This window comes from Mixophyes fleayi, chromosome 2, assembly GCF_038048845.1.
Source record: "Mixophyes fleayi isolate aMixFle1 chromosome 2, aMixFle1.hap1, whole genome shotgun sequence".
Lineage (NCBI taxonomy): Eukaryota > Metazoa > Chordata > Amphibia > Anura > Limnodynastidae > Mixophyes > Mixophyes fleayi.
This window is the reverse complement of record NC_134403.1, coordinates 127,907,700-127,935,038: the sequence shown is the minus strand read 5'-3', so window position 1 is coordinate 127,935,038 and position 27,339 is coordinate 127,907,700. Positions and strand designations below refer to the sequence as shown.

Here is a 27,339-nt window from a genome sequence, read left to right as displayed (position 1 = left end):
AGAAACTATTCCTGCTGTAATAAGTTCCACTTCAAAAGATTTCTCATTCAACGCTGACTGCCTCTCACTTTTATTAAGTCCGGGTTTTTCACTCGCAGGATTCATCTGTTTGGTTATTTTTCATGGTGTTTATTTTTCACCATTCACGCAGTACTTGTATTAAATAAACAAAGGACAATCGTTCTGCAAATATCCTAGCACTTAGGTTGGATGGGAGAGGAGGCTGAAGAACAAGGGGGGCAGCTGGCTGGGGGAAATCAGGGTCCAAATGGAATGGGACTGGAGCCAAAATTATGAGTGGTTCTGATGAAGTGAAAATTGACTGCACTAATATGGCATGAAAACAAAGGTCAAGGCAACTGTATCTTAATAGAGTGTTTCGAATCGGGATGCACTGTTCTCAATGCCGCTTGCTTTTACTGAGCTCATTGCCATAGCAATCCTAGCGCTTCATATTGATGCACCATAAAAGCAGCAGTTTGAATTAAAAAAAAAAAAAGTTTTCTTTGAACTCCTCTCTGCCTGATTACACACTTGTGTTGCGGGTGTAAGTGTCTGTGAATTGTATGCCTGGCTTGTGTACAGTGTACATTTGCTAGGCTTTATAAACTGCGCTTGCGCAGCAGATCCTGAGCCAGATCTGCGACTGCTCTCTTTTTTGTACATGCATCTTATGCCATTAATTGAGGTTTTCTGACCAAAGGTAAAAAAAATCTACTGCTTTTAAAGTACAATACAGCACAATAGCACATTGTATACAACTCCCCAGTTACGTTATTTGTCAACAATCGGACTTGGTTAATATAAATATTTAAGGACAGTTAGGCGACCATGCTTTGCCCACTGAAACATATATATCCATTACCAGTGTAGACATATGGGGATGACAGAGACAGGGCCTGGCACACATTTTTGGCTGCGGAGATGAAGTCTTTGATGATGGCCAGCTTAGTGTCAATAAGTGGCTTTCTTTGGGACGTACTCAGATGGGAACGTCTTGCTTGCCAATTGCCATAGAAATCCTAACACACCATGAAGATTGTCCAAGCGCCAAGCCTTCCGCTAAGGACTAAATGACTTTGAAGTGGGGCAGGACTTACAGTGGTCAGCAGAGGCTCTATAGCCTGGGCACACAACACTAGGGGCCACAGGCAAAAAGGGGAAACTTGTTTTCTCTACTCTATACAAGCTCTACTCATTGTCTCATATCTTTTATCCTTTATATTTCCCATGGATGATTCATGTCTGTGTGGCTTTGTGCTGCCCTCCCTTTCACAGGAAACTTCATTAGAGAGCTATAAGTTTCTCCATTGATTAGAGGCTTCATTTAAAAGTGCTCTTTCGCTTCTTGTGTTTGGCTGCAGACAGCCTGCTTGAAAACCCATCTCTTTGCACCCTCCTTCACCTTTAGCAGATCTAGAAAAGTGATTGAGGCACACACACTAACCTTTTGATGAAACTGCTATTGACATTTTGAGAACTCACTTTAAACCCGCGTTAAGTACTGCAATAAATAACACTCGGTGGCTTATTAGCTAAGCAAATATTAAATAACACTGCGGTGGATTTGCAAATATTTTGCTTAGATTCAGCTTCACTTTGTGTTGTGTGCGCACCCAATTCATTTCCAAAGTTAGCATGTGTTTGTTTTGTCCGTGTCTTGTTCTATTTAACTCCCTATGCTGTTTTACCTTATTTTTGTGGCTTTTCAATCATTTTAAATGCATTTCCTTTACATTTTAGTACATTCACGAAGTGAAAAGGTAATAAATTATTGTCATGGAAAATATTGCTAAAAATAACATAAATCAAAATGGAAAGAAGTCCTCCAATTTCCGGTGGTATGCCTCATTGTTTAATTAAATATAAATGATGAATCTCCATGGTTATCCTGAACCATAGTACCTAATTACTGTAAAACACTTCATTTGCAGACATGCACGTTTGTAAGTAAAAGTCAGGCGTAATTTTATAATTGCACCTCAATTATAATGAATTATTGATTACCTTTAATTATGGTTCCATACAGTAACATGTTCACATTAATAAAAAGAAAACACAGATTTTTTTTTTGTTTAATTTACTTTGTTTATTTAAACGGTATTAAAAATGGAAAGTAAACACAGCGAATGAGTCTTTAAGACGTCTGAATAGTTTTAATTTAAAATGTTTTTCAGAAGAGATGTAGATTTTCTTACTTACTGAACATCATACACATACAAGTGACAGTAGCACTGCACTGGTACAGAACTATAGAAAGCACTGAGATCTGTATCATACTGCACAGGACACATGCAGGAAGAGTATCTGTCACATCACACTGATTCAAGTAAAATGCAAAATATATATATTTCATAGATTCTCTTCTCTCCTTCATTGCTTGTCTTAAAAAATGACACAAGTTCAAACACCAATATTTCACTATAAAGTAATAGTATAAGTCTTTGGTGTATGAGCGCTCTTCCAGAAAAAAAAACAAAAAACAAAGGAATCCAGATTGAAAATAAATTAATTCAACTTTTACAAAATCACAGTATTCACATACACATTATAAACAACGACAAGACTAGCACAATCGATCACAGCATACACAACAGGATTCTAAACACCCAAGGGAAGGGTAGTCTACTAGTTAGAAATCTGGGTCTCTGAGGGTAAATTAGTAGTCTTTAGTACGATTGTATAATCCGGACAGTGGCATAATACGAGAGCCTTGAGATGTATGGGGCTGAAAGCAAAGGTTATAGTCGATTGCAACATTAGTGCTTGGGGGAATAACCATAATAAATCAAACAAAACAAATCAGGCGGCCCCAATATTTTGCTACACTTTAATATTTAAGTTTGCTATTTTACCTGAGGAAATTATGTATCTTTAGTCTCGTCACTTAGTTTCTATCAAGTTCTAAGTGCAAATAGGACCGACTTCTAAATGCATCAAATTTATCGCGCTTATCTTTTACACGGAATTATCGCAATAAAGTGACGGGCACTATATATCGTAATTGCAATTACTAGTTAAAATTACACTTATTTGCTATATAGTAAGAAGTCTTGCACATTGTTATTAATATTAATTATATGCATCGCAAAATATGTTCAGCGCTACGAAATAATATTTTTTCACGATCTACTTCCAATTTTTTAGCGATAAATTCGATTTTCTCACTGTATCTTGTTCGTTTAACACTGTATCGATGTATATATATATATATATATATATATATATATATATATATATATATATATATATATATATATATTTCACGGTATTTCACAATGTTGTGCACGTTTATAGTGGTTTTCACATTCTGCACACGATTTAATGCATCATTTAATACATTTTTTTCAAAGTAATTAGCCCTACTCACTTTCATTACAGCTTGAAATTATAGTTGAAACGAGGTTAAAATACTGTTAAGGTTCCTTATGAAATAATGAAAAATAAACTATTTCCTTAATGAAAACCAGTTTGTGATTTGATTCCTATTAACATTTGGAAAGCTTTCTAAGACATATATTGAATTTGAAAGTTTTAAATCTGATGTTGATTATTACATTTAATGCACATCAGATCAGATTCAGTAATACATCATGTCAAAACAAAAATATGTCATTGGAACGGTATCTTTTTACAATAATAAATAACATAGCAAAATGGAAAAAAATATCTCTTTCAAGTCAGTATATAAAACAAGATCCAATAGATGGTGATTTTGGAAAGGTGGAGACCGTTCTATTGTATATTATAATGTGTTACTGGATATCAAATGCAGAGCTCAGAACACATACTGAAATAGGGGGTGGAGGCAGTGAATTCACTACATCAGGAAAGCAGAGACGCTGCAAGTGGTGGAAATGGTAAACTGTATGTACACTTTAGTCCATGGCGACTTTCCTGTACACCAGTTGGTACCCTACAATCAAGGCACCATTGCAAATCTGGGCCTAGTCAGACAGCAGCCTCCAGAGTGAGTTGACGTGTGTGAGGCACATGGGGCAAGAGGACTGTCATTCTGTATAGTATCCAGCCTGCTAATAAAAATGCATTGCATTGGCAGTGAATGAAGAGCTGTTTATCCTTATTGGTGACGCTGGGCATCTATCCAAGAAAACAACCAGTTTGTTGGGGATGCCATTTTGTTGCTAAATACACAAAGCATAGTAACATTTTCAAGTGTGTGAGGACCTTATGGTCTTCTACAAAATAAATATTGTGGGACCCCGAAAATGCAATGTCTGTCTTATCCTGTCCATCTGTCAAGCTTGGGGTAGGCAGCAGTCATGTGACGTCCAAGTTTGGAGCAGTGTCTAGCGTATAGTTCTCTCAGAATTCCTATAAGTGTCCTCTTCTTCAGAATCTGTTGAATCAGCATTGCTGGAAGGCGTGTGTAGATTGTTAGGGACCCCACTGGCCTGGCACACATACCACTCATTGAGGTTGGTGACCTGAGGGGATAGATTGGCAGAGCGCCCCCTGACTTGGTCCAGAGTAGGGGACATTGAGTCATCTATTGGCGTAGCTACAGCAGAGTAACCCAGGGCAGAGGGAGAGCCTGGAGGGGATTTGCAGTGTATCTTCATATGCTTTCTCAGTGAGCTGGGGTGCGTGTACGACTTGTCGCACCCTCTGACTTTACAGTAATAAGGCTTGTCACTGGTGTGCACATGAGAGTGCTTCTTTCTGTCACTGCTATTGGCAAATTTCCTGTCGCAACCATCAAATTCGCATTTAAATGGTTTCTCTCCTACAGAAAGTGAAACAATATGAGTGAAAAGTCACAAATCTATCATTATTAATTAGAATTTGTACAGAAAATAACCTGCCACAGTGTGTGTTCCTATCTGAGCTAATATCTAATATATATATATATATATATATATATATATATATATATATATATATATATATATATACACACACTTAGTTGCCCGACATTATTCTGTGAATCAATCATGTAATATATGACAGTCGTCTCAATCTTTGCGTTACTGTAAACGTATTATATTGTCATTGTAAGTGACACTAATAAAAAGAAAAGTAGACTTATATCTGCTTACCCTAGGCGATTATACGCCAAGAAATCTATAGCAAATCTATTTTAATAGCTTTACGCATTGCTTAACAGTTAAAGTGCTTGTGAAGGCCAGCCTCGGGGGTGTGTTTATCTGGCACTGTCGCTAAATTCTGTCGTGTCTTGTAATTTAATCGCCCTTGTCTGCAACTCCATCTAAATGCTACATTAAATATGACCTCACTTCAAATGACAGGCCTAATGGAATAAAATATGACTACACATGTATTTCATAGAGACATTGATATATGCTATACATTATCTCTCATATGTCTGTCTACTATAGCTCATATTTACAGGACTACCAGACACAATTTGCGTTTTAAACAGGCATGGAAATCACACAAAATAAATAAATTGTCTATTGGAAGTGTTTTGTAGCAGGAAATCCCCAGATCAGTTGAATGTCACCTCTGTGTGTACAGATAAGATGGGACAGAGTAATCTGTCAAGTCGGATACAGCAGGCCAGGCCGCAAATAATGCAATACAGACGTAATGGATTATTTTATTAAATCTGTGTGCTACAAGCTTCATCTATCATATATATATATATATATATATATATATATATATATATATATATATATATATATGAAGAGTGTTTGACAGATGACTGGCGCCAAAGACAGAAAATCCGGAATAGATACTTAACCTATGTGTTATAATATGGTTCCTAGACTGTACAAATAAAAAAAAAGCTGTATACAGAGTCGCCGGATTTAGATTGCTTTTCAAAAAAAAAAAAAAAGGGTGTAAATAGTTAGCGTGAGTTGTGTCTGGTCCCTACACATCATAGATCATCGCGTTTCCCATGAAGATTATTACCATTATAGACACCCCCTACTAATACAGCCACGATCTCACCTCTAATGCATCCTTGTTACTATATCCCCTTTATCCTCTCCAGCACTACTTCAACCAATACCATGTCACTGTTCTCACCTCCGTCACTGGCACCATCTCCCCCTGCTGTGCCTTCTAACACACAATGCATGTTCCATCACAACAATCCTTGTGGCCGCTAGTCCTACCACATCATCATTAAACCTTAACAATAATATTCGTTCAATCCAACTTCTAGTGCACCCTCAGCTACATGTTGTAAGGAAGTGGTGACGTTGTCACAAATACATACTTGTCTCACCACAGTCCCAGTTTTGCTACCAATACCTTATGCTTAATATTGTTCGTTTACAAACACGCCAGCTAATAATTCATTGTTGAATCTGCCCTTAGTTCATATACACCTACAGCACACACTAACCATAACAAAGATACATAATAACACTTCAGCAAAATATAGTGATTTATATGCCTTGTGAGTGTTACTAATAGTACAAGTCTGTCTCTCAACACTTCCAGAACTGTAACAATAAACTATCTCTGGCTCTTTCCTAACCCCACAACAGCCATATTATACCTACCTCTTACACATACTATACAGTATATCATGTGACCAGTAATACGCCAGCTTTAGTACTGTCCTATCCTGCTGCCTCCAACGCCTCATCATGTCTGTCACTAACATGTCATCACCTTTGCCACTAATATATCTTACGTGATCCCATCATCATCATCATCGTCATCAGTTATTTATATAGCGCCAACATATTCCGTAGCGCTTTACAATTGGGGACAAACGTAATAAACTAATAAACAAACTGGGTAAAACAGACAAAGAGGTGAGAAGGCCCTGCTCGCAAGCTTACTCACCAATATATATATATATATATATATATATATATATATATATATATATATATATATATATATATATATATATACTGCACTGACACTTTTCTAAGCTGTACGATATATGAACAAGAATGCTTCAATTATCTCACTAACAAAGAGGGCTTGAAACGCTGCCATCTCAGCTCATACTCAATGCATCCTAACTCTATAGATAACACACAATAAAACCCACTGCTGGCACATCATCTCAACATTACGAGATGGTCTATACCCACGAAAACCCACCCCTAACCAATAAGGCTCTCGTACACTGACAATTCACCCCCCCCCCCCCCTCCTACACACACACACAGACACACACACACACACACACACACACACACAAACACACACAAACACGTTAAACGCACCTTTAAAACTCTATATAATATGGACATCTACAGATCAACCATTATGACATAATTAGGTGTATAATGGACACAATCATTATACTTTTCCATGTGTGTCCACAGACCACTAACAAATGCCCATATTAATAATACTAGATTATTATTTTTATATTTAATCATGTGAAATTCCACTTAAACAACTGACTCATCCAATTAATTACCTTTAGTATATTTCAAAAATACACAATAGCAGAAAAATCACCCTATTACTTTTATCACTTATTCACTTGGCTTATTAAAATCCTAGCTCTTTATCTGCTCTATCACCTATATGTGCCCAAAATATGAATCAATGCATCAGCATCATTAGTTTCAGCACAGTCAACAGCTTTATAACAAGTACATATCAAACATTTTCTTATATAACTATTACTATCTTACTAATGCCTTTTACTATCTAACTACTCTATTGCTAATGCTTCTTTATAAGTGTCAGTGATTCTCACATTTCCAACCATCACTAAAACACATCACCAACACAATCAGAAATACACACTATATAATCTACTTGTAATTGCTGCATAATGAAATATATTTCACTGAATGTTCAATAAATGATCTGTCTGTTACATCAATCCTATGTTACTAATAAAATGTTAGTCTCTTGCTAAATTTATCTAATTGCTCTTATGTTCTTATGTTTATAATTTGTCTTCATAACCATCCAATTCCAATTAATCTTTAGTGTGTGGTCATGTTTTGTAGAGAAGTCAGTATTATATTTCACTATTAATTAAAATGAATCTCCAATAATATTTATTCTGTTCCACCCCCACTATATCCAAACATACTCTTAATCTTATCCTGTTTTATCTATTATGATTCACTCTAATATATTTTGTATTTTCATACAGCAACACAAATTTTCATTTAAGTCAAATATCTAAAACAATGTTTTGCTTCAAATATAACATTATTATCCCAGTAAGGATTACAAATAAAAATTGGTGGGGTTAATCATCATCATCATCATCATCATCATGACCTATGTGACATGTTTGCCCAACCCTTTCTACTCTTCATCCATCATCCCATCTTCGTGCAAAAAATAATTCCCTTTCAACCAGCTCTATCACTACTGAAACGTGTACTCTATTAGCACAGTAACAACATATACTGATGTCTGTTAGTAATACCAAGTTTATTTTATCCCACTCCACAAATTTCATCCCCCAAATCCATATCCAAACAGTTCCATCTCTACAGCCCAAACAGTGTCTACTTTACATTTTTTTATGACCAAGACATTTCCTGATCTGTCATTCACAAATAATCAATTCTCTCTCAAATATTCGCAGCTTAAAATCCAAATATCTCCTGGCTCACCCAGGCATCCTCAGTTATGTAAATCAAGACCCTCAAGTTCTTTCACCCAAATATCTTCAGCTTTATCACTCAAAGATCAACTACTTTAGAAGCAAGACATCTTAATTCCTACCCCCCAAACATTTCCAGATATATCCAACTCTGTCACCCAAGCATCTCCATTCCTACATTCAGAACATCACAACCCCTAGAACACATATATCTTCAGCCCTAGTAACCAAGACATCTCCAGATCTGTCACCCACTGGTGTTCAACTCTCAAATACCTCCAGTTTTATCACTCAGTCGCTTCCAGCTATGTAATTCCAGTCCCATCACTAAGGTATCTGCAGATCCACTATCCAGTCCAGTCCTCACATCCAGACAATCCAGCTCCATCTCTTCAAAAATCCTGAGTTCTATCACCATTAACCTATCAAAATCCAGGGTATATTTAAAAACAAGAGGTGATCCTCCATGTATTACTTCCCGGTAAAATACTTTATAAATAAATAATGACCTATACTTCTACAGATCCTAAAACATTTTTAGCTCAATTACCAAAACATCTTCATTCCTTTCATCCATACATTACCATCTCTGTACCAAATGTACTAACACGCCGTGTTTGTCACTAAGAAAGAGTATAATATATTTACATGAATCTAATGCTATAACAAACATGTCAGATAAATGTTACAAACTGAAATATATTTGAATGTAAATTGTTCCCTTCTTAGTGATATCAAGCTTTCTTGTGCCTTCCACTACAGTATTTAGAGTTAATTCTACTTTTGTGACAGCGATTTAATTACTGAAAAATATCAGATCACCCAGCGTTCTTAAATATATGAGTAGTGCCAAAGATATGCCCAATAAATGTGTTTAAAGGAGGCTCGCTGTGTTTTTCTCTCCCATAATACTTCTCAGAGGAAGCCATGTTTGTTGTGTCGTCACCATGGGTTGGCTCTACTGTAACATTCACATCTACATTGTATATATGAGAAATAAGGCCTAAATAGTAGTGTGCTTCAACCACTTATGCGAGATGTATGTTTATATAATAATGATCATTTAACTGTTGTCTACTACTATTATTATTATTGCGTTGATGTTGAGTATTCATTTAATGGGAGTGTGCAGAACATCAAGATTTATATCTGTACACATTGCACTGACGATCTGTAACATCAATTAGTAGCGCGCACATTATATAAATACATTAGCAAATATGAGAATTGATAGCAGTGGTTGAGAGTGTGAAAGTGCAGTATATGACGTTGCATATCGTGTAAGGGCTGCCCTAAATAGTTAATACATGTTCTTAGATATTATCAGTAGATAAGGCATTTGCAACATCCTGTTCAAACTAATATTCTCCCCTCACTAATATAGAATGTATAATTTAATCGGTTCAATTTCAAACATTATTAATGTTAATACTTTTGATAATAAATAGTAAGGCTCAAAACCTGAAATTATTCACATAGAAACTACGGATCAACGACAATTATTTTGAAAGTGGGTTCCAGCTTCAACCTTTAATCCCTATTCCCTAGTGAACATTTTCTATTCTGGCACAAATATGTATCGTTGTAGGTGAAAAAATAGTTCTCTGTCCCCCCACCATGAGCATAAAGCATAAAATGTGGACTGTTAGGTTATATTAGTGTGGTACACATCATGGTATGACTGAGGGTACTATAGAGTTGTATGTATCTGTGCCCCTCTACATGAATAGTACATGCAGGAAGTGAAGGTAACATTTTAATAGCACTTGCAGGCTGATCCTTTTGTCTCCCTCTTGACCGTCCACACGAGGTCTCATTCGTTGACATTAAAATATTGGCAGCATTCCTGGAACTTGGAAAATGATACTAACATAAATAAACAGTGTAAATGTAGTTCTTGAGCAGCTTTATCGAGTTGTTTCGTCCTCGGAGATTTCCTGCAACAATTGATTGTGAGCAGAAACTGTGCTGACATAAATGACTTATTCATGAACAGTCACATGGCTGCGGACGTGTGCAGAGAGGGAGAAAAGAGTGAAAATACCCACCTGTATGAGTTCTTTTGTGGATTTTCAAGTTTTCGGAGCGAGCAAAGACCTTGCCACATCCAGGGAAGGGGCATGGGAAGGGCTTCTCCCCTGTGTGCACTCTGATGTGGTTGACCAGTTTATATTTGGCTTTGAATGGCTTTCCCTCCCTAGGACATTCCTCCCAGAAGCAGACGTGGCTGCTCTGCTCTGGTCCCCCGACGTGCTCCACTGTGACATGGTTAACCAGCTCATGCATGGTGCTGAAAGTTTTCGAGCATGTTTTTTTGGAGGTCTGGTCTTGATCGATCCACTTGCAGATGAGCTCTTGTTTGATGGGCTGCCTCATGTACCTCAAGAACGCCCCTGCAGCGGCTGGGTGGGCGGCAGCTGCTGCTAGGTTCACATTTAAGTTCATAGAGTTGTAGCTGTGGATGGAGGAAGCTGCATAATGCTCGGGTCTAAAGGGTTCTGGTCTTCCGTAAAGTTCCCCGGCCAAGCCAAGTCTCATCTGGCCATTGAGAGGGTGGTGGACTCCTGGAGGTGCCTGCTCGTGGATGCCAGTGAAGAGAGGGTGACCTCCTCCTTCAGAGTGACCATAGGTACCAGTGGAGGAAATGAACATGCTATGGGGGTGGTGGTGATGGGGGGAACTGGCGACCGGATGCTGCTCTCCTAACATGGCAGAAGTGGACAGTTCCCTCCTGAGAATAAAGTCCCTGCTGGTAGTGTAGCCAGGGTGTGAGTGAGCCACGGGATAGCTCACCGTAGCTTGCGATGCAAACGCAGCTGCTGTCTGAGCTTCGGGGTGAGCTGACATATGCTGTGAAGGACTAAGTTTCAGAGCACTGGCTTGGGCCATGTGCTCAGGTCCGAATGGAGTCAGGGCAACTCCAGGGTCACTCCCCAACTCCCCTGGGTGGATGTGGGCAGGGTGGGAGTGAGCTTGATGACTCCCCAACCCCGGGAAGCCTGTCAGAGTCTGATGAGGATGGGCTTGAGCCGCTGCCAAATCCGCTAACCTCAGAGTCTGACTCCTCTTGTTCAAAGGGGGCTCCATCACTACACAATCAAGTCCATCCACACTTACTGTTGTTATTTTTCCCCCTCTACCATCCTTCAAAAACATGGGTAGATTAAGCGTTCTTTAACTTCTTTTGTCTGGCTCCCAACTCTGCTTATTCCTTTTCCCACTCTGTCCTCCAGCGATTGGCAGAAAGCGCAGCATTGGAGGCGCACAGTGGGGGCATATAGTTTAGCAATGGCACAGTCGGGATTGGACGGGTTGCCGGGATTGGCAGGAGGCCCATGAATCCGATTGGCTGGCTGTCAGGCCGTGGCTCAGCGGGGATCCGCCCCCATGCTCTCAGCCTGCATTCCACGCCACAAAGTTGTACTTGGGAAAAGTTTTCGTGAACCTGGAGCCCGAGCAGCAGCGCCCGCACTGGAGCAGTGGGAGCCGAGCCAGGAATACAGTGTGCACATGGGGAGAGACTGCACTGCCATCATTACGCCTAGGTCAACGTGTCATTACAGTCAGTTATGCTGAGCACTGTTAATTGGTAGATATTAAGGGACGGTTTATCAGAAAGTAAACAAAGGGAAATGCTTCATAACCGCAACAATAAAGTTACTTTTCTAAGCGAGGAGGGTGGAACACGACACATCTGACTTCTCTAGAAGGATTCCTAAAGTGTCACGAATGGTGAGAGGGAGACCAGCCGTGTAATCAGACAAGGGCTGTCGCAAATAAACTACACGCAAACAAAATAAACATAAATCAAATAAATCCGTACACAAATGCCAGTATTATTTACGCCCAACACAATTATATTCTATGGAAATCTAGATCATAATAAGTTTATTAGTTCGTACGAATATATACAATTACACGTTATAGGTATAAATGCCAATTTATTTAGTTCCACCGCGCGTTTCATTCTTTATTTTGCACCAGGTCAGATAATACGTGGAACTGATTAGGGCAAAGGGTCATTCGAGGTAATCTTTACATTATAATTACCACTAGTCAGACTTACGCAGTGCATAGAATAATTATATGACGGAATAGGTGTGAGAATTGCCTCAACCATGAGCAAGTGAAAGAACATGGACCCTTTTATAGGTTCTTTTTTTATAAACAAAAGTAATTGTACTATTTGTCAGATATTACACCTTCCCACTAGCCACACGTCTTTCCAACAATATTTCCACACAACACCTTGCAACGTAATGGTAGCAATAGAGATTGAGGACTCAGACTTATAACACATGTGTTGCAGTGAAAGAGCCTAGACCTAAATATAGCAGGTCATATGTAATGCTAGTTTGTATCTAGAAAACATGTATAGAGAGAAAGACTGATGTGATGTGATATGTGCAATACCATCATGTTATAATTAACATTTTATTCAACTCCTCATCATTTTGTGATTTTGCGACAAAACAACATTAGTCAATTCTATGAAGCTTTGAAGAGAGTGAATATATTTCATCTAAAACATACATAACTAGGTCTCCAACATTTATTGGAATACATTTCAGAAAGGTTATGACACTCGAATGTTTTGAAATCCAAGTACCATTATGAAGCATATTAGTCTTATATCAATAACAATACAATCTGGAGTTCTTACTTAACACACACACACACACACACACACACACACACACACACACACACACACACACACACACACACACACACACACACATTATCTATCTATCTATCTATCTATCAGTTAAAGGTTTGAGGTCTTCTTATTGTCAATTGAAAAATTAGGTGTCACGTAGACCGAAGGAGGCTATTACCTAATATAGTGCTCACACGATAGAAGATGAATTTCGTCAGATTCAATATAATGTCTAACTTTAAGGTTTACACCCAAAGCGTTTTCCTTTATTCGTCATTAACACATTTAAACGCCCCCCCCCCTTACCCTTTCTATAGCTGTCTCGTTTTATATAAATACAGAAAATGTAATGAATTTATTTTTAATTGAAAACTTGTAAAAATAAATGATTGTAAATAGGTTAAGTGTTGGATCTGGCTCACGCCTTCTTGTGCACCTCTTGTTAAACTCAGCATGCTGGGTATCTGCTATCGATTTAATATGTCTAAATGCAAATAAATGTGATCAACTTATTTTATAGGGGATAAAAATAAAAGCCTACAGACTGAATTACATGACATTATTGACATCTTGCCTATTGCAAACTATCTATCTATCTATCTATCTATCATAATTGTGTCTATGCAATTATGTTTCTGTATTGTTTAATTTAATAAAATATCATTTTATTGTGGTACTTCAGGCAACAGGGAATACTATGTACCCGGTAACAGTAACATAAACCGGGTTTAATACATTATTTAACATGTAACTATTTATGCTCGTAATTTCCTGGAAAGTGTATTACGTTTGAACTGTAAAAAATAAGTTATTAATTTTGCCAACTTTAATGCTTAAGGGACCATACATGAAGCAGGTTTTAGCAGAAATGTATAAGGGCAGGGTGAGGAATCAGGGTGGGTTTACTATAAGATCATTACTTAGGTGTAAGTAAATCAGAATCTTCCATGATCACTTTAAGCCAAAATATGGGGCAGACACTTATTTCTAAACTTTCTGCCAAAACAGAACTCTCTTAGAAACCATCACGGTAAAACCAATCTTTCCAGCGACTTCTCCATTAAGTACTGGGACAAAGAGGAGATATCACACCTCTCACATCATTTTGTTGTATTACTATAATCACACATGGTGAATATACCCAAAACGTATACACATGTCAATTTAATTGATTAGAAAAGATGTAACCTAACACAACATTGCAAAAAATGCACCTATATAACGTAACACAAATGACACATTCTGTTGGATGTGTTTAACTAGGCTTTCCTATCAAAATGAAAAGGAACTTCTATTTCTCGACTTCCCTGTCCTTCTCCCATGTCAACTTGTTAATATACATTGGAACATTATTGCCAATAATAAGCTCTCTAGTCACCTGTAGGGGCGACGTCAAAATGAACAGCCCGTCCCAAATCGCATCTTCCCCGGACACATTAGACAGATTTATGTGTTACATATCGCTACATGTACACGTTTCCTTCAAGTGGGTGTCATGTTATTATATTCTCCGATTTCCTCATTCACCCACTGAAAGATAACCGGGAGCCGGTGTCAGGCCTATCAACTAATTTACTCTGCGCTTTTAAAGAAGTTGTAAAGATGGATCAAACAGTGACATGTTGACGGGTTTACGTGAAGGAGCAATATGGTTAACATATGTCCCGTTATTTATGAATGACAGCGTAAATTGTCTCTCCAGCCTCCTGAAACTAATTTGGGAGTCTTATCACCACTGCATGCTGGACCCACTATCAGTACGCGCAAGAAGCTGGTCTCTCTTAGGGATTCTTACTATATAGGTGTATATACATAGTTCACCTGATTACTTAAATATTATACAAGCGGTGTTCTCAACAATAAAACAAATAACAATATGATAGACAGATACATAGATGACAGAGTACCAATAAATGGAGATATTTCAAATTATGTTCTGTTCCCATCGGGGAGGAATAAAAATGATGTGTATGATAAATCACAAGAAAGAGATAGGGGGATTACTGTGCGACATCTTAATACGTGATATAAAACATGGCAGCAGCAGGTGACAAGCCATCATCTTGAGCGAGTTTGTTTTTCCCGTATTCCGCAGGGATTAGGGGGAGCTTTGCAATAAATATGGCAGCTCGGGCTGTTAGATGCACTTGAAACCCATTTTAAAACATGACAGATTTGGCAGAAACTTTCACGAGTTCCTCCTTTCTCGTTACACTATAGATCCAGTCTGATAGTGTTTTAACACTTCAGGGCTATTGCACATGGTGGTCTCTTATCGGTCAGGGGTCGAGTACCCAAGAAGTGCCCTAAGGTCAGCACAATCAAAGGTAACCTGTAACCTAATATGCTGCCCATGACTATGTTGACATCATGAGGTCCTGTCACACAGACAACTGTGCGGCCTGCTCTCCGTTTCATCTCCAGTCTACGAGAATATATTCCATATGGGGGTAGGAATGAATCGAAATGTATCTTTAATAAATACCATGACTGATTGATAACTGTAAAACAGAATGTTGCAATATGTATAACTCAGCCGAAAACAATAGTTCAGGCCAGTGGTTTTCATTTAGGGGTGAATACGTTTTAACCTTCACTATACAAAACACATGAATACTCTAGCTTTTTGATACATACAAAATAACCATTTAAGCAACAATTAAAAATAGTTTCAGATGTCCAACGATTTACCCAGAAACCAGAGGTCCACACATCACACGAAGCGAGCATGATAATAATATACTCTGGCCCTTTTAATACTAACAGTTCAGAGCTAGAATAAAGGCGATATTAAAATAAATCGATAAATAAAAATAACAGAATCTTTACCCATTCGACTCGATCGTGATCTGCAGCTCTGATAGTACTTGTACTTCAAGTAACTTGGGAAGAACTCAGTTAAAAAAAAAGGAAATATCTGAAGGTTAACGGTCGGCTTTTCCTTTTAAACAAAAACAGCTTAAATCTTTGGCATTGGCTGTACAAATGATTGCAGCTTCTGTTTCTTCCCTTTTTACACAGTGACATTGGGGAAAGGGGTTTTGTGGTTTGAAGAGAAATAAAGCACTTCTTAGAGGGACGGCAGAAGTGACTTTGAACTTGGATCAGCTCCTCTGTTTCCTGCAGAGAAAGTAGGACTGCAGCCCTGAAAGAATGGCAAATACAGGCCAGCCTGCGGGGTCTCTGTGTGCAATTAAGGAATTCTCCCTAAACTTTATCTCTGCAACCTCCTGAAGCTACACACACAGCACCATACAGCGGGTGATGTGGGAAAACTATCAGGCAAAGAAAGGAAAAGAAGAGAAAGGACTTGTAAGAAAGACTGAAAGGTAAGCACTTTACATTGGGCGGATGACATGGCTGTGGCACTGAATCAGCAGCAATGCACTGTTGCAATTTACAAAATGTCTTAAGACAGAGTTCTAATAGAACATACATTATTTCCACAGTCCATAGTTTGGTATGCCCTGCACGTACACACGTGGGCACGACCAACATGTGCCAACGTAAGTGGAGCCCAGGAGAAAAACAAGGCACTGTGATATGAAAGGTTTTGCTGTGGGTTGCAGAATACTATCCTGACTGTATAGCGGAAATCACTATGTGGTTTTGGCACAAGTGGTATGTACTCAGTCTGGCATTGCCAGGGCCTGAGTTACATTGTAAGAGATAGAAGTGCCAACGCTTCCTCTGACTGTTCACAAGCAGTTGTGGGAAGCTAGTATGTTCCCTAGATGTGAGCCAGATCGCTGCCTGTAGCAGGCCCAACATTAATATTACTGTTACACAACATTTACTTAAATAAAGAAATGTCTGTGTGTGTGTGGGGGGGCGGTTTACAGCCGAAGGCGAAAACAGAGTTCTCTATACGCTTTGTTACTCATTGTAGTGTACAGTGTTTGGTGGGGGGGGGGGGGGGGGGGGTTGATTCATCACTACCGTAAATACCATTACCATTAACCGGACACATTACACACAGACAGCTGATATTACATAACATTTATTTGTCATTAACAGCATAGATAGCTAAAGAGGTCAATTGCAATTTCTAGAAAGATAATAATAATAATAATGATAATAAATCGCCCAGAAAGAAAATAAGAAAAACAAAAACAAAAACACACCCACACACACACACACACATATATATATATATATATATATATACACACACACACACACACATATATATATATATACATATATATATATATATATATATATATATATATATATACACACACACACATATATATATATATATATATATATATATATATACACATACACACACACACACACACACACACAGCACAACATATATGTGTATGTAAACACTTATTGCATTCATTCTCTTTCTCAATTCTGCTGCACTTCTATTTGTTGTGTTCTTTTGTATTTAAAATGAGTAAACATGCATGAATGCTACTATGTACTGATTTATTGTGTTCTATCCTTATACCATCCCCTGTTGTTGTATGTGTATTATCTGTGTGCATCTAGCCAACATGTACACCCGTGGACGACATTAGTCCGAGTCCATTATAAATATGTTTGAATGCTTTACTTCAGAAATTTGTTAATGAAAGACCATTAAATGTCTATGTGGAGTTAACGTTGTTGTTGGTCACATATTCTAGAACCCCCAGATACTTTGCTGATTTTCCTTATCAAATCGGCAGAAAAAAAACACTAGGGGGTATATTTACTAAATTGCGGTTTTGAAAAAGTGAAGATATTGCCAATAGCAGCCAGATTCTAGCTGTCATTTTGTAGAATGTGCCAAGTAAATGATAACTAGAATCTGATTGGCTGCTATAGGCAACATCTCCAGTGTTTGAAACCCGCAGTTTAGTAAATCTAGCCCTAGGTGTGTGCCTTAAGATCACAGGTAGCTACCTATAAAAAAGCAAAAAACACCGATGGTGAAAAATATTTAATCGTATCCAGAATAAAGATCTGCAGAGCATAATTGTGAAAAGTGTGCGTCAGTGTTTTATAGTCATACCCGAAAAACAGGAGGCAGATTATTGCCCACTAGCTCTCACCTTACATAGGGTGGAGATATGAAAACCATTTATTGCATTTATATTTTTGCCAAGGCCCATCAATCAAGTACTTTTATTTAGCAGTGAAATTAAAAAAGAGTGCTGGACCAGTGCTAGACGATGGAGAGCAGCTTCCGCTATAGCTCGTATTCCTGGAGCAGTAGCCACAGGGTTGGGAGAGCCTGTCTGGGAGGGACTGCAGTCCTGATTGGTACATCTATCGGGAAATGCTCCATAGATGTCTCAAATCTCTCCAGCCAATGGTATAGCGGACAGACCATGACCGGGCAGCTGTTAAAGGGGCGGTGGTGAGTGGAAACGCCAGTCCACTCAGAGAATAGGACAGACAGTATAGGAGGGGTTGGGATAAGGGTTACGAGAAAAACACTAAAAACAAAACATAAACCCGCCACCACAACAAAGCCCCTACAAACGAAACCCACTGAAAGGAAAAGTAAAGCAAACAAAAGCAACGGGAAAGAAGTGGACTGCTCTTCGGACAATAAGGAGCCCAGGATCTCCCGGAATATTATCCCGTGATTTGCTAGCTTGATTGGGAGCTGCTCCACGTCCTGTGATATCACTTTTCTTTTATGGTTGTTTGTGGGGTTTTTTCCACACCTCCCCCTTCCCAAGCTTCCTCCAACCCTCCTCCCCTTACTCCCCCTCCTCCCACCACCCTGAGCAGCAACTTAAAGAAAGAAGAAGAGGAGAGAGAGGAGCATCTGCCGCCCGATCCTTCATCTGGGGGGAATCTGAGCCGAGTTCCCCGACCGAGAAGCGCTGAGAAGGAGGAGGGAGATTTGGATTCAGATCATGATCAAATTGCAGTGAGCACAATGTACTGCTCATTGACCATGGACAAATTGTGAGGACTGATTTTTATTTTATTTTTTTTTTAAAGTATTTTAAGATGCAGCCTCTGTAGTGAGTGCACCGGGATATATTGAAAGACACGTCATATGTTTTATTGCTAATATTCAATTGAATCAGTTCTTGACCCCCTTCATCCTCAGTCTACCTTCCTGCGCTGTATTTGACAGATACCTATACCAATAGCCTTTTACCGGGCAGGTGGCTGATTGGCAGTACAAGGACTAAGATTTTATTAGAGACATTTCACTGCCTTGGAGATGCTACTGGACGCCGGCCCTCAGTTCCCGGCCCTGGGTGTGGGTACTTTTGCCCGACACCACCACCACCATCACCATCATCACGCCGCGGTGGCCGCGGCTGCTGCAGCGGCCGCAGAGATGCAGGAACGGGAGTTAAGTCTGGCGCAAAACAGCTTTGTAGAGCCGGCGCACATGGGCGCATTCAAGCTTAATGGTGGCTCCGGAGGGGGCAGTGGTGGCAACAGCGGAGGGGGAGTCGGGTCGGCTGGGGGAGCTGGAGGCAGCGGACCCCATGACTTGTCACCCCCAGGTCAGAGCTCGGCTTTCACCTCACAGGCTGGGTATGCCGCATCTCTTGCTCCACATACAGCCTACGCGGGTGCAGCATTCAACAGCCCACGGGACTTTTTATTCCGCGGACGCGGGTTTGCAGAGGGTTCTTCAGCTGCAGGAGGGGGTCAGCATGGCTTGTTTGGGCCCCCAGCAGGTAGCCTTCACCACCACCCCCATCACCACCAGCTATCGCATGGGGATCATCCACAGAGTCACCTGCTGTTCCCTGGGATCCACGAGCAGCATGCTGCAGCTTCCCAAAACGCACTGGGCGGACAAATGAGGCTAGGGCTGCCCGGAGAGGTGTTCGGCAGGACAGAGCAGTACCGGCAGGTGACCAGCCCCAGAGGAGACCCTTATACTGCTGCCCAACTACACAACCAGTATGGTCCAATGAACATGGGAATGAATATGGCAGCCCACCACCATCATCACCACCACCACCCGGGGGCCTTCTTCAGGTACATGAGACAGCAATGTATCAAGCAGGAGCTCATCTGCAAATGGATCGACCCCGAGCAGCTCAGTAACCCTAAGAAAAGCTGCAATAAGACTTTCAGTACCATGCACGAGCTGGTAACACACGTATCTGTGGAACATGTAGGGGGACCTGAGCAGAGCAATCACATCTGTTTCTGGGAGGAATGCGCCAGGGAGGGAAAGCCATTCAAAGCCAAATACAAACTGGTCAACCACATCAGAGTGCACACAGGGGAGAAGCCCTTCCCATGCCCCTTCCCTGGATGTGGCAAGGTCTTTGCCCGGTCAGAGAACCTTAAAATCCACAAAAGAACACATACAGGTAGGTTTCCTCCATGGCATTGGTTGCCTATAATACATTAGTGTGATAGGCATCTGTATTTTCATTAGGGCATGTAAAAATTCGATATAGTTTCTATTGCTTATGAGCAATCTGACTGCACACATTTTTATAGTACAGCTTTTGTGTGTCCATGAGACCGAACTTTGTAAGACTAACAGTGGATTTGTTATTAATGACTTATTCAGTAAGCGTTCTATTTGCTCGCTTGTGTTTTTCTGTCTTGAGATATTCATCGGTGCGAACTTTTGATCTCTATGCTGTTTGTTTCATTGATATTTGGTTGGGGACACAAGTTACATATTTCAATAAGACGTTCCCTTGGATTCCGTAGGTATTTAATATAGGCACCCATCTAATAATACAACATTGCTTTGGAAGATGTCAGGATCCCGCTAGTCTTATGAAAATCTCCTACATCTATATTTGTGTGCATACATTCCTCGGTACTAAAAAATATAAAATAATTTTTCATTTTCATTATGTAGTGTTCGATCGAGCCTTTTACCAATTACAAAGCACAGTATAACACATGTTTTGCTAGAGTGTTTGCAAATATTTACTTGTAGGGGAGAGGGAACATATTATGCCGAAGTGTGAGGATTGATTGTAGGTGCGAGACGAGATTTAGCAAGGTTTAAAATTCGGTTTTTTATTTGTTTTGTTGTTTTTTTAACTGAAAGTCGGCATTAAACTCCTGTATCCGAACAGATGTCGCTTATAAACAATTTAGGTGCTAATGGAATTTAATGCTAAGTGGATTCCCTCCAAACGGAGGATACTTGAGTTATCACACCTCTAAATTGCTCCAAACAGCATAACATTTGGATATGTGGTGATTGGGGGAAGGGGTTGGCTGTGAAAATCAAATGAATGAATTTTAGATGTCTTTACCCCTTTCACAAGCTGATTGTTTACCCCACCTGGGCTCATCAGCAGAACAATCTCCTCCTAAACAGTTTGCAAATGAATAAACAATTAGCATCTATTTTCAAGCTGTTGGGAGGGAATTCGACCTTAAATTCAACTTGTACAGTTTACTACACTGCTGGAGGAAACGAGCTGCGTTATTGTGTCCTTTGGTTAAATGACTATACCAAAACGGAATTGGTTCATAAACACATGGTACATGTTTAAATAACATGTAAACCATTACATTAAAATAAATACCTGTTGCTCGAATAGTAGGACTGTTTGTGTGGTATAAGATGGTATATATAATATATTTATTTTTTAGGAGAGAAGCCGTTCCAGTGTGAATTTGAAGGCTGCGACAGAAGGTTCGCGAATAGCAGCGACAGAAAGAAGCACATGCATGTTCACACTTCAGACAAACCCTACTTGTGTAAGATGTGCGACAAGTCCTACACTCACCCCAGCTCTCTGAGGAAACACATGAAGGTAAGGGCTTTCGCCATTCACAGACCAATACTGCAGAAACTAGCTGGAATGAGGAGAGACTGCTTGAATTCATATTTAAACCATTCATGACGCCATACTGTGCAGATTAATTTAGTTGGATGCATATCTAGTGACTTCCTAGGCTCACTTACATATTACTGAAAAACAAGGTTGCGCTGGTAGTGAAACTTTAATGTGAAGAGTGTGGACATCATCATACTAATATGTCCACTACTGGGCGATTGTCTTAGTCTGTTTTATTTTATTGCATGTATATGTGTATATAAAATATTAGTTGTTTTATGTTAGACTAAAACCTGGCATATTTCCTTTTCTTTCTCACAGGTGCACGAGTCTTCTCCTCCTCAAGGCTCCGATTCGTCTCCAGCTGCCAGCTCTGGCTATGAGTCTGCCACCCCACCAGGCCTGGTGTCCCCCAACACTGAGACACAGAGTACCAATATGTCGCCAGCGGCAGCAGTGGTGTCTGCTGTGCACAGTGTCACCAGCGGGGCTGGGGGGCCTCTCTCATCAAACTTCAATGAATGGTATGTGTAGGGACCAGGTCCAGCTCATGTGGGACACGTCGGAGGCCACAAGGGACAATGCAGGTCTCCTTACTCACATACTAAAAGCCTACAGTGCTCCTAACACGGACAAGTGGACACTCCCGAGGAGGACGCACAGCCAGGATAAAACACTGCACAATCCTAAAAATGAAGCATGAACAAAGTACCTAACAGAATCTATTTATTTCCCCCAACCCGCTCACCCCAAAGAAGAGCAAATCATTTTACTCTGCAGACCCCCTTACTCCAATACCCCCTTTCACGTGTACATAGTTGACTCCTCCTTACAGAGGTGAAAATGACGTTTTAAACGATTCTTTTTGGTGTATAGAAGTTTTATCCGGGTGTATATACGGCTTTACATAACAAGTGAAGGACTTTCTCTTGATTCATCCATTCAAAAAGTAAGGTGAAAGAAAGAGGGTTTTGTGTCTTTTTTTTTTTTTTTGTTTGTGTTTTTTTTTATCCCTTTTTATTTTTGTATTGTGCTATTGATATAGTGTCCTTTTTTTTCTAAAGGAAACATGATTGTAAATTTTCATGCAACTGGGCTGGGAAATAATAAAACTCCGTGCCAAAGTCTCAACTCTGTTTATTCAAGTTACACCAGGCAGTAATTTTTACACAGGCTTGTGAATGTAATTTTATGTTTCACGTGATGTTGTTTGTGCTTTTTCAAGTTCAATTTGTTGGTTACTGTATGAAAGACCGTGGGGAAGGGGAGATTAAACGTTGTGAAGTCTGCATTGTTTCCCCATAATTAGCTGCCTTGCTTCTGTAAATACCCCTTACATATTTATCCATTTGTAATTAAATTATGGTATTAACTTGCTACAGAGGAACACTATTTATAAAGAATGTTTCTTAATTATAAATATGTACAATTGTGAGCATAAATTGTTTTCAGATTTTTTTTTTTCCTATTTAAAGTGGTTTCATAATTTCTGTGACCTGTTTTGAGAGTAATGCATACAGACCTATAATAAATCGTGTTGAAACTGCATATGTCATTCTGTGTTCAGGATTTGAGCTGTTCGAAGGAGGATTTACCTTAACTAGCAGTCAGAAATAACAGGATAAGAGAAGAGGGTTGCCATTAATCCTTGTAAAAGAAGACTTGAATTGTATTAAACGGGATATTTTTAATAGAACTGATTTACATTGCTATTAAATTATATTAAAATAAACTGCAGTATAATTTTCAATTTCGAAATGCAGGTAAATCAAATTGACACAAACATTGCAGATAAAATCTAAAAAAATAAGGTGAAATAGTCCGTGCTGTTGAGTGTGTTTATGTCATGAAGCATTGTCTAGAAAATGCAGTGAAGTGTTTGACTACAAAACCATACTGTCTGCCACTGGCCACACACGACATTGATATCCGAGACCACCGTAATATCTAAAGTCTGAAATATATTTTCATGCATTGCAAACTGAAGGTGATGTCTGGTGTTCTTTACACAATGGTTAGGGAGAGAGAGTCACGATGCAAGAAACGGGCTCAGCAGAGGGGAGGACATAGATGAGCGGATTGATATACTCTGAAAGTAGTATCTCTATATATACCAGACTGGAGCCTATGCCCTGTGCACTCATATACTTAATGTTATTTAAAGGTCCCTTACCTAGAACCGCAATGCAATAGAGTAAATGTTTGGCTTGCTCGGCTCCTGCCTATGTATATCTAGCAGCAGCATTGTCCTATAGCGTAAAACATGATTTACACGGGTCATAAACATCTACACCAAAATCAATCTCTCTCTATCTATATATATTGCCTTATATTAAATAAATGTTTTTTGTTTTTTTAATAAGTAGCATCCTAAAATAGTTCGGACAATTGATAACTAGCAGAAATACACCCAGCATGAAGTAAAACACGTACCGCTGTATAAACGAGATAAGGGAGGGGTTACAACTTGACTTTCAATAGGATCCGATGTCATAGTCCAGACTGGCCGTGACCTTGAACTTGACAGTGACATTTTATGCCTTTTCCAAATCCGAGTGATTCTCCACAAACCGAATGACTGCAAAAATTAATCAACTGACAAGGATATTGCTGGGCTATTCTGCCAGCTCCTAAAAGTGTGCGGGAAAAAAATATAAAAAAAAAAAATATATATATATATATATTTTCATGTTCGTGTATTTATATACATCAGTCATTGCTCACAGAGGCACAAGCTTCCTTCCCTGTGTAGCAGCTACTTTACAGTCTAGTCGCAGAAACTGCCCGAGCTCTGTATCAGCAATCAGCCAGCGATGATACTACAACACTGATGCCCCTACCTGAAATTATTGCCATTTCGTATTACTTGTCGCTATTTATGACATTGAGTTGGAGATACTGCACTGACCCTATGGTCCGGTGTAGGTGAGGTAATACACAGCTATGTAAAACACTCCACACTTTCTAAGATTTCTTCTACCAAATCACACCAGAGGCTTCACGTTCAAACAAGAGCTGATATCTACATATACAGTAATTATCAGCAGTGCTGTATCCTGCAAATCACAAAATGTCAACTAAGCTTTTACATAATGTTTGTTTTTTTAAATGCAGAAACATTCCTTATTTGCTTGGCACTGCTAGTAGATTGAATATTTTCACGCCATATGCTTTTTGCAGAATAACAAAATAAAAAGTATATTTACTATTTATACAAAATCCCAAATGACAAATATATATATATATATATATATATATATATATATATATATATATATATATATATATATATATATATATTATAGATCTACTTATTTTGATATGTAATTTCATTAAAATAAATCTATAAATTTTAATACATATATATAGCAGAAGGGTGCTCACAGGTGAGGCTGACAGAGCAGACCTCTAAAAGAATATAGTTAGATTGATAACATTCGTCCTGTCCTCTCAGTGCTTGTTACAATGAAGCACTGGGTTCATCATTCTCTACATTCTATTGAAATGTAGTAGTGCGTCAAGGTGAAGAATGCTTTATCTTCTATATTATTATTATTATTATTACTATTATTATAATTACCATTGCTTCTACTGCCCAATTACTGGGAAATTACATTTTAAAAAAAATAAATGCCAGGTCTTGGAATCTAGCTGTTGTTGTTGTAACAAAGACTACTGCTGTCACTTTACAATAAACTACTTTAATGTAGCTTTAAGGAATTAAATGTGTTTATTAAGACTTGTTAAAAAGTCACCTATACTGATTTATCTATTCAATTGGAAGGTATTAAGACAACACATGGATTACCCACTGCAACAAAATAATATCTAGTTACAATGCTGTGCATTACTCAGATCAGACACCTATGTCTATACATCCATCTAGATACCATTAAGTCCACACAAAACCAACACTCTCGTGATATTTATATTACTAATTGCAATAGCTAACTCATTCTCCATCTATTAATAACGGAAACACCTTCACATTTAGAATGGTCTGTAACCTACAGCTCCTGCACATACACGTTCTACGCACTAATGTCATGTATAGTTTATGTTATGTTTCATACGTGACGGATACTTTGAATGAACCTTAGATTATACGATAACCCGACATTCAGACTATACATAACTATATTTATATAATAATTCATGTACATGCAAATGTACTGCTGCACGGTGGTTTATAAAGTATCAACCTATAAGTATATAATAAGCAACCAATTTTATTTTATCCAACTGCAGCTTAGGCTATCATCACTACATCGGTTCTAGTTCTAGCAATATATTGTGTGGGTGATAAAGAGAAGGCAATTAATAAGTAGTGTGCTAACCCCTTAATTGCCAACGCTTCATAAATACACAAAGATGTGTCTGTCTCGCCAGATATTGTGGTATGGTACAGTAATTATGCCGGATTATACCGCACACGTGCAGGGTTGCAGTTTTTTATTTTCTCATATTTCCTTGGTAAAATATGCCAGCAGCTTCGTAGATACAGTTATGTTTCATAAATCACAGTGGTGGGGACCTTTAATATGAGTGAATCAAACGTTTGATTACGGACATGATATATGTCCAATAGTCTATTACAAACAAAGACGTTCCCGTCCACAATATTTTAAATAATAATAATAATAATAATAATAATAAATCCAATAATTCAAGCATGCAAACTAAACTAAAAATATATATAGATCTAGAGCTGTTAGGTAGTAAATTGTGGCAAAGCAGATTAAGACTGGTACCATCCCCCTGAGTGGTCACAGGTTACATCTACTTCATAGTAAATCTACTTAAATTAATTTTCCTTCTTGGCTTAGTGTCAAGATTCATTCCTTGAAGTTGTGGTGTAAACTCCTGATGAAGACAGTATGGGCTGTTGCTGGTGCAGAGTGGGGTGACCTGTAGGGAGAGAGTAGTGAAAGGTCAGCCACATGCAGGGTCCAGACTCCAGCTCATTGCTAACGCATGCTGATCTGATATTGATCCACGGAGCAAGAGAAACACGAGAGCGCAATTCTATGCCACGAGCACTAATGAAATTGTCACAGAGTAAACATTTATCACAGTCCGCCATCGGCATATTCTGAATATGGAAGAGAGCTTTTACTTTTTATGTAATGACTTGTACAGCACATTTCATTTGTGTGGTACCAGCTATATAGACTCACAAAACACTTATCAGACACCAGAAGAGAGAGAAAAGATGCGCACATATCTCTCACTTATATTTATTATTATTGTCTTGGAACTCAGAATTTCCGTAAGTCAAAATTATTTGATTGCAACTCCCCAACAAACTAGAACATCATAAACTGTATAATCAGTTGTATGTTGATGCACGTAAATGGTGATTTAAAAAGGCCAGAAATATTACAATCAGTATTTATATCCTA

General features: G+C 38.8%; 2 protein-coding genes across 2 annotated transcripts; one reads left to right on the top strand and one right to left on the bottom strand.

Annotated features, from left to right (window-relative positions):
* Positions 1–2,104: 2,104 nt before the first annotated feature.
* Positions 2,105–11,749, bottom strand: ZIC5 (Zic family zinc finger 5). Its single transcript, XM_075199965.1, has 2 exons — positions 10,585–11,749; positions 2,105–4,747 (listed from the first exon to the last, which is right to left on the bottom strand). Exons 1-2 carry the CDS (start codon positions 11,690–11,692, stop codon positions 4,311–4,313), a joined length of 1,545 nt encoding a protein of 514 aa, XP_075056066.1. The 5' UTR covers positions 11,693–11,749; the 3' UTR covers positions 2,105–4,310.
* Positions 11,750–18,571: 6,822 nt separating this feature from the next.
* On the top strand, positions 18,572–23,558 carry ZIC2 (Zic family zinc finger 2). The gene is made up of 3 exons (XM_075199964.1): positions 18,572–20,494; positions 21,750–21,913; positions 22,259–23,558. Exons 1-3 carry the CDS (start codon positions 19,378–19,380, stop codon positions 22,469–22,471), a joined length of 1,494 nt encoding a protein of 497 aa, XP_075056065.1. The 5' UTR covers positions 18,572–19,377; the 3' UTR covers positions 22,472–23,558.
* The last annotated feature ends 3,781 nt before the right edge of the window (positions 23,559–27,339 follow it).

Bases quoted from the DNA above. Each gene is read 5' to 3' on its own strand.
- ZIC2 (XM_075199964.1), top strand. From the start codon at position 19,378: ATGCTACTGGACGCCGGCCCTCAGTTCCCGGCCCTGGGTGTGGGTACT. The intron at 20,495-21,749 runs GTAGGTTTCCTC...TTTATTTTTTAG, and splicing joins CCACAAAAGAACACATACAG to GAGAGAAGCCGTTCCAGTGT. The intron at 21,914-22,258 runs GTAAGGGCTTTC...TCTTTCTCACAG, and splicing joins CTCTGAGGAAACACATGAAG to GTGCACGAGTCTTCTCCTCC.
- ZIC5 (XM_075199965.1), bottom strand. From the start codon at position 11,692: ATGTTTTTGAAGGATGGTAGAGGGGGAAAAATAACAACAGTAAGTGTG. The intron at 4,748-10,584 runs GTGGGTATTTTC...CACTTTCTGTAG, and splicing joins CCACAAAAGAACTCATACAG to GAGAGAAACCATTTAAATGC.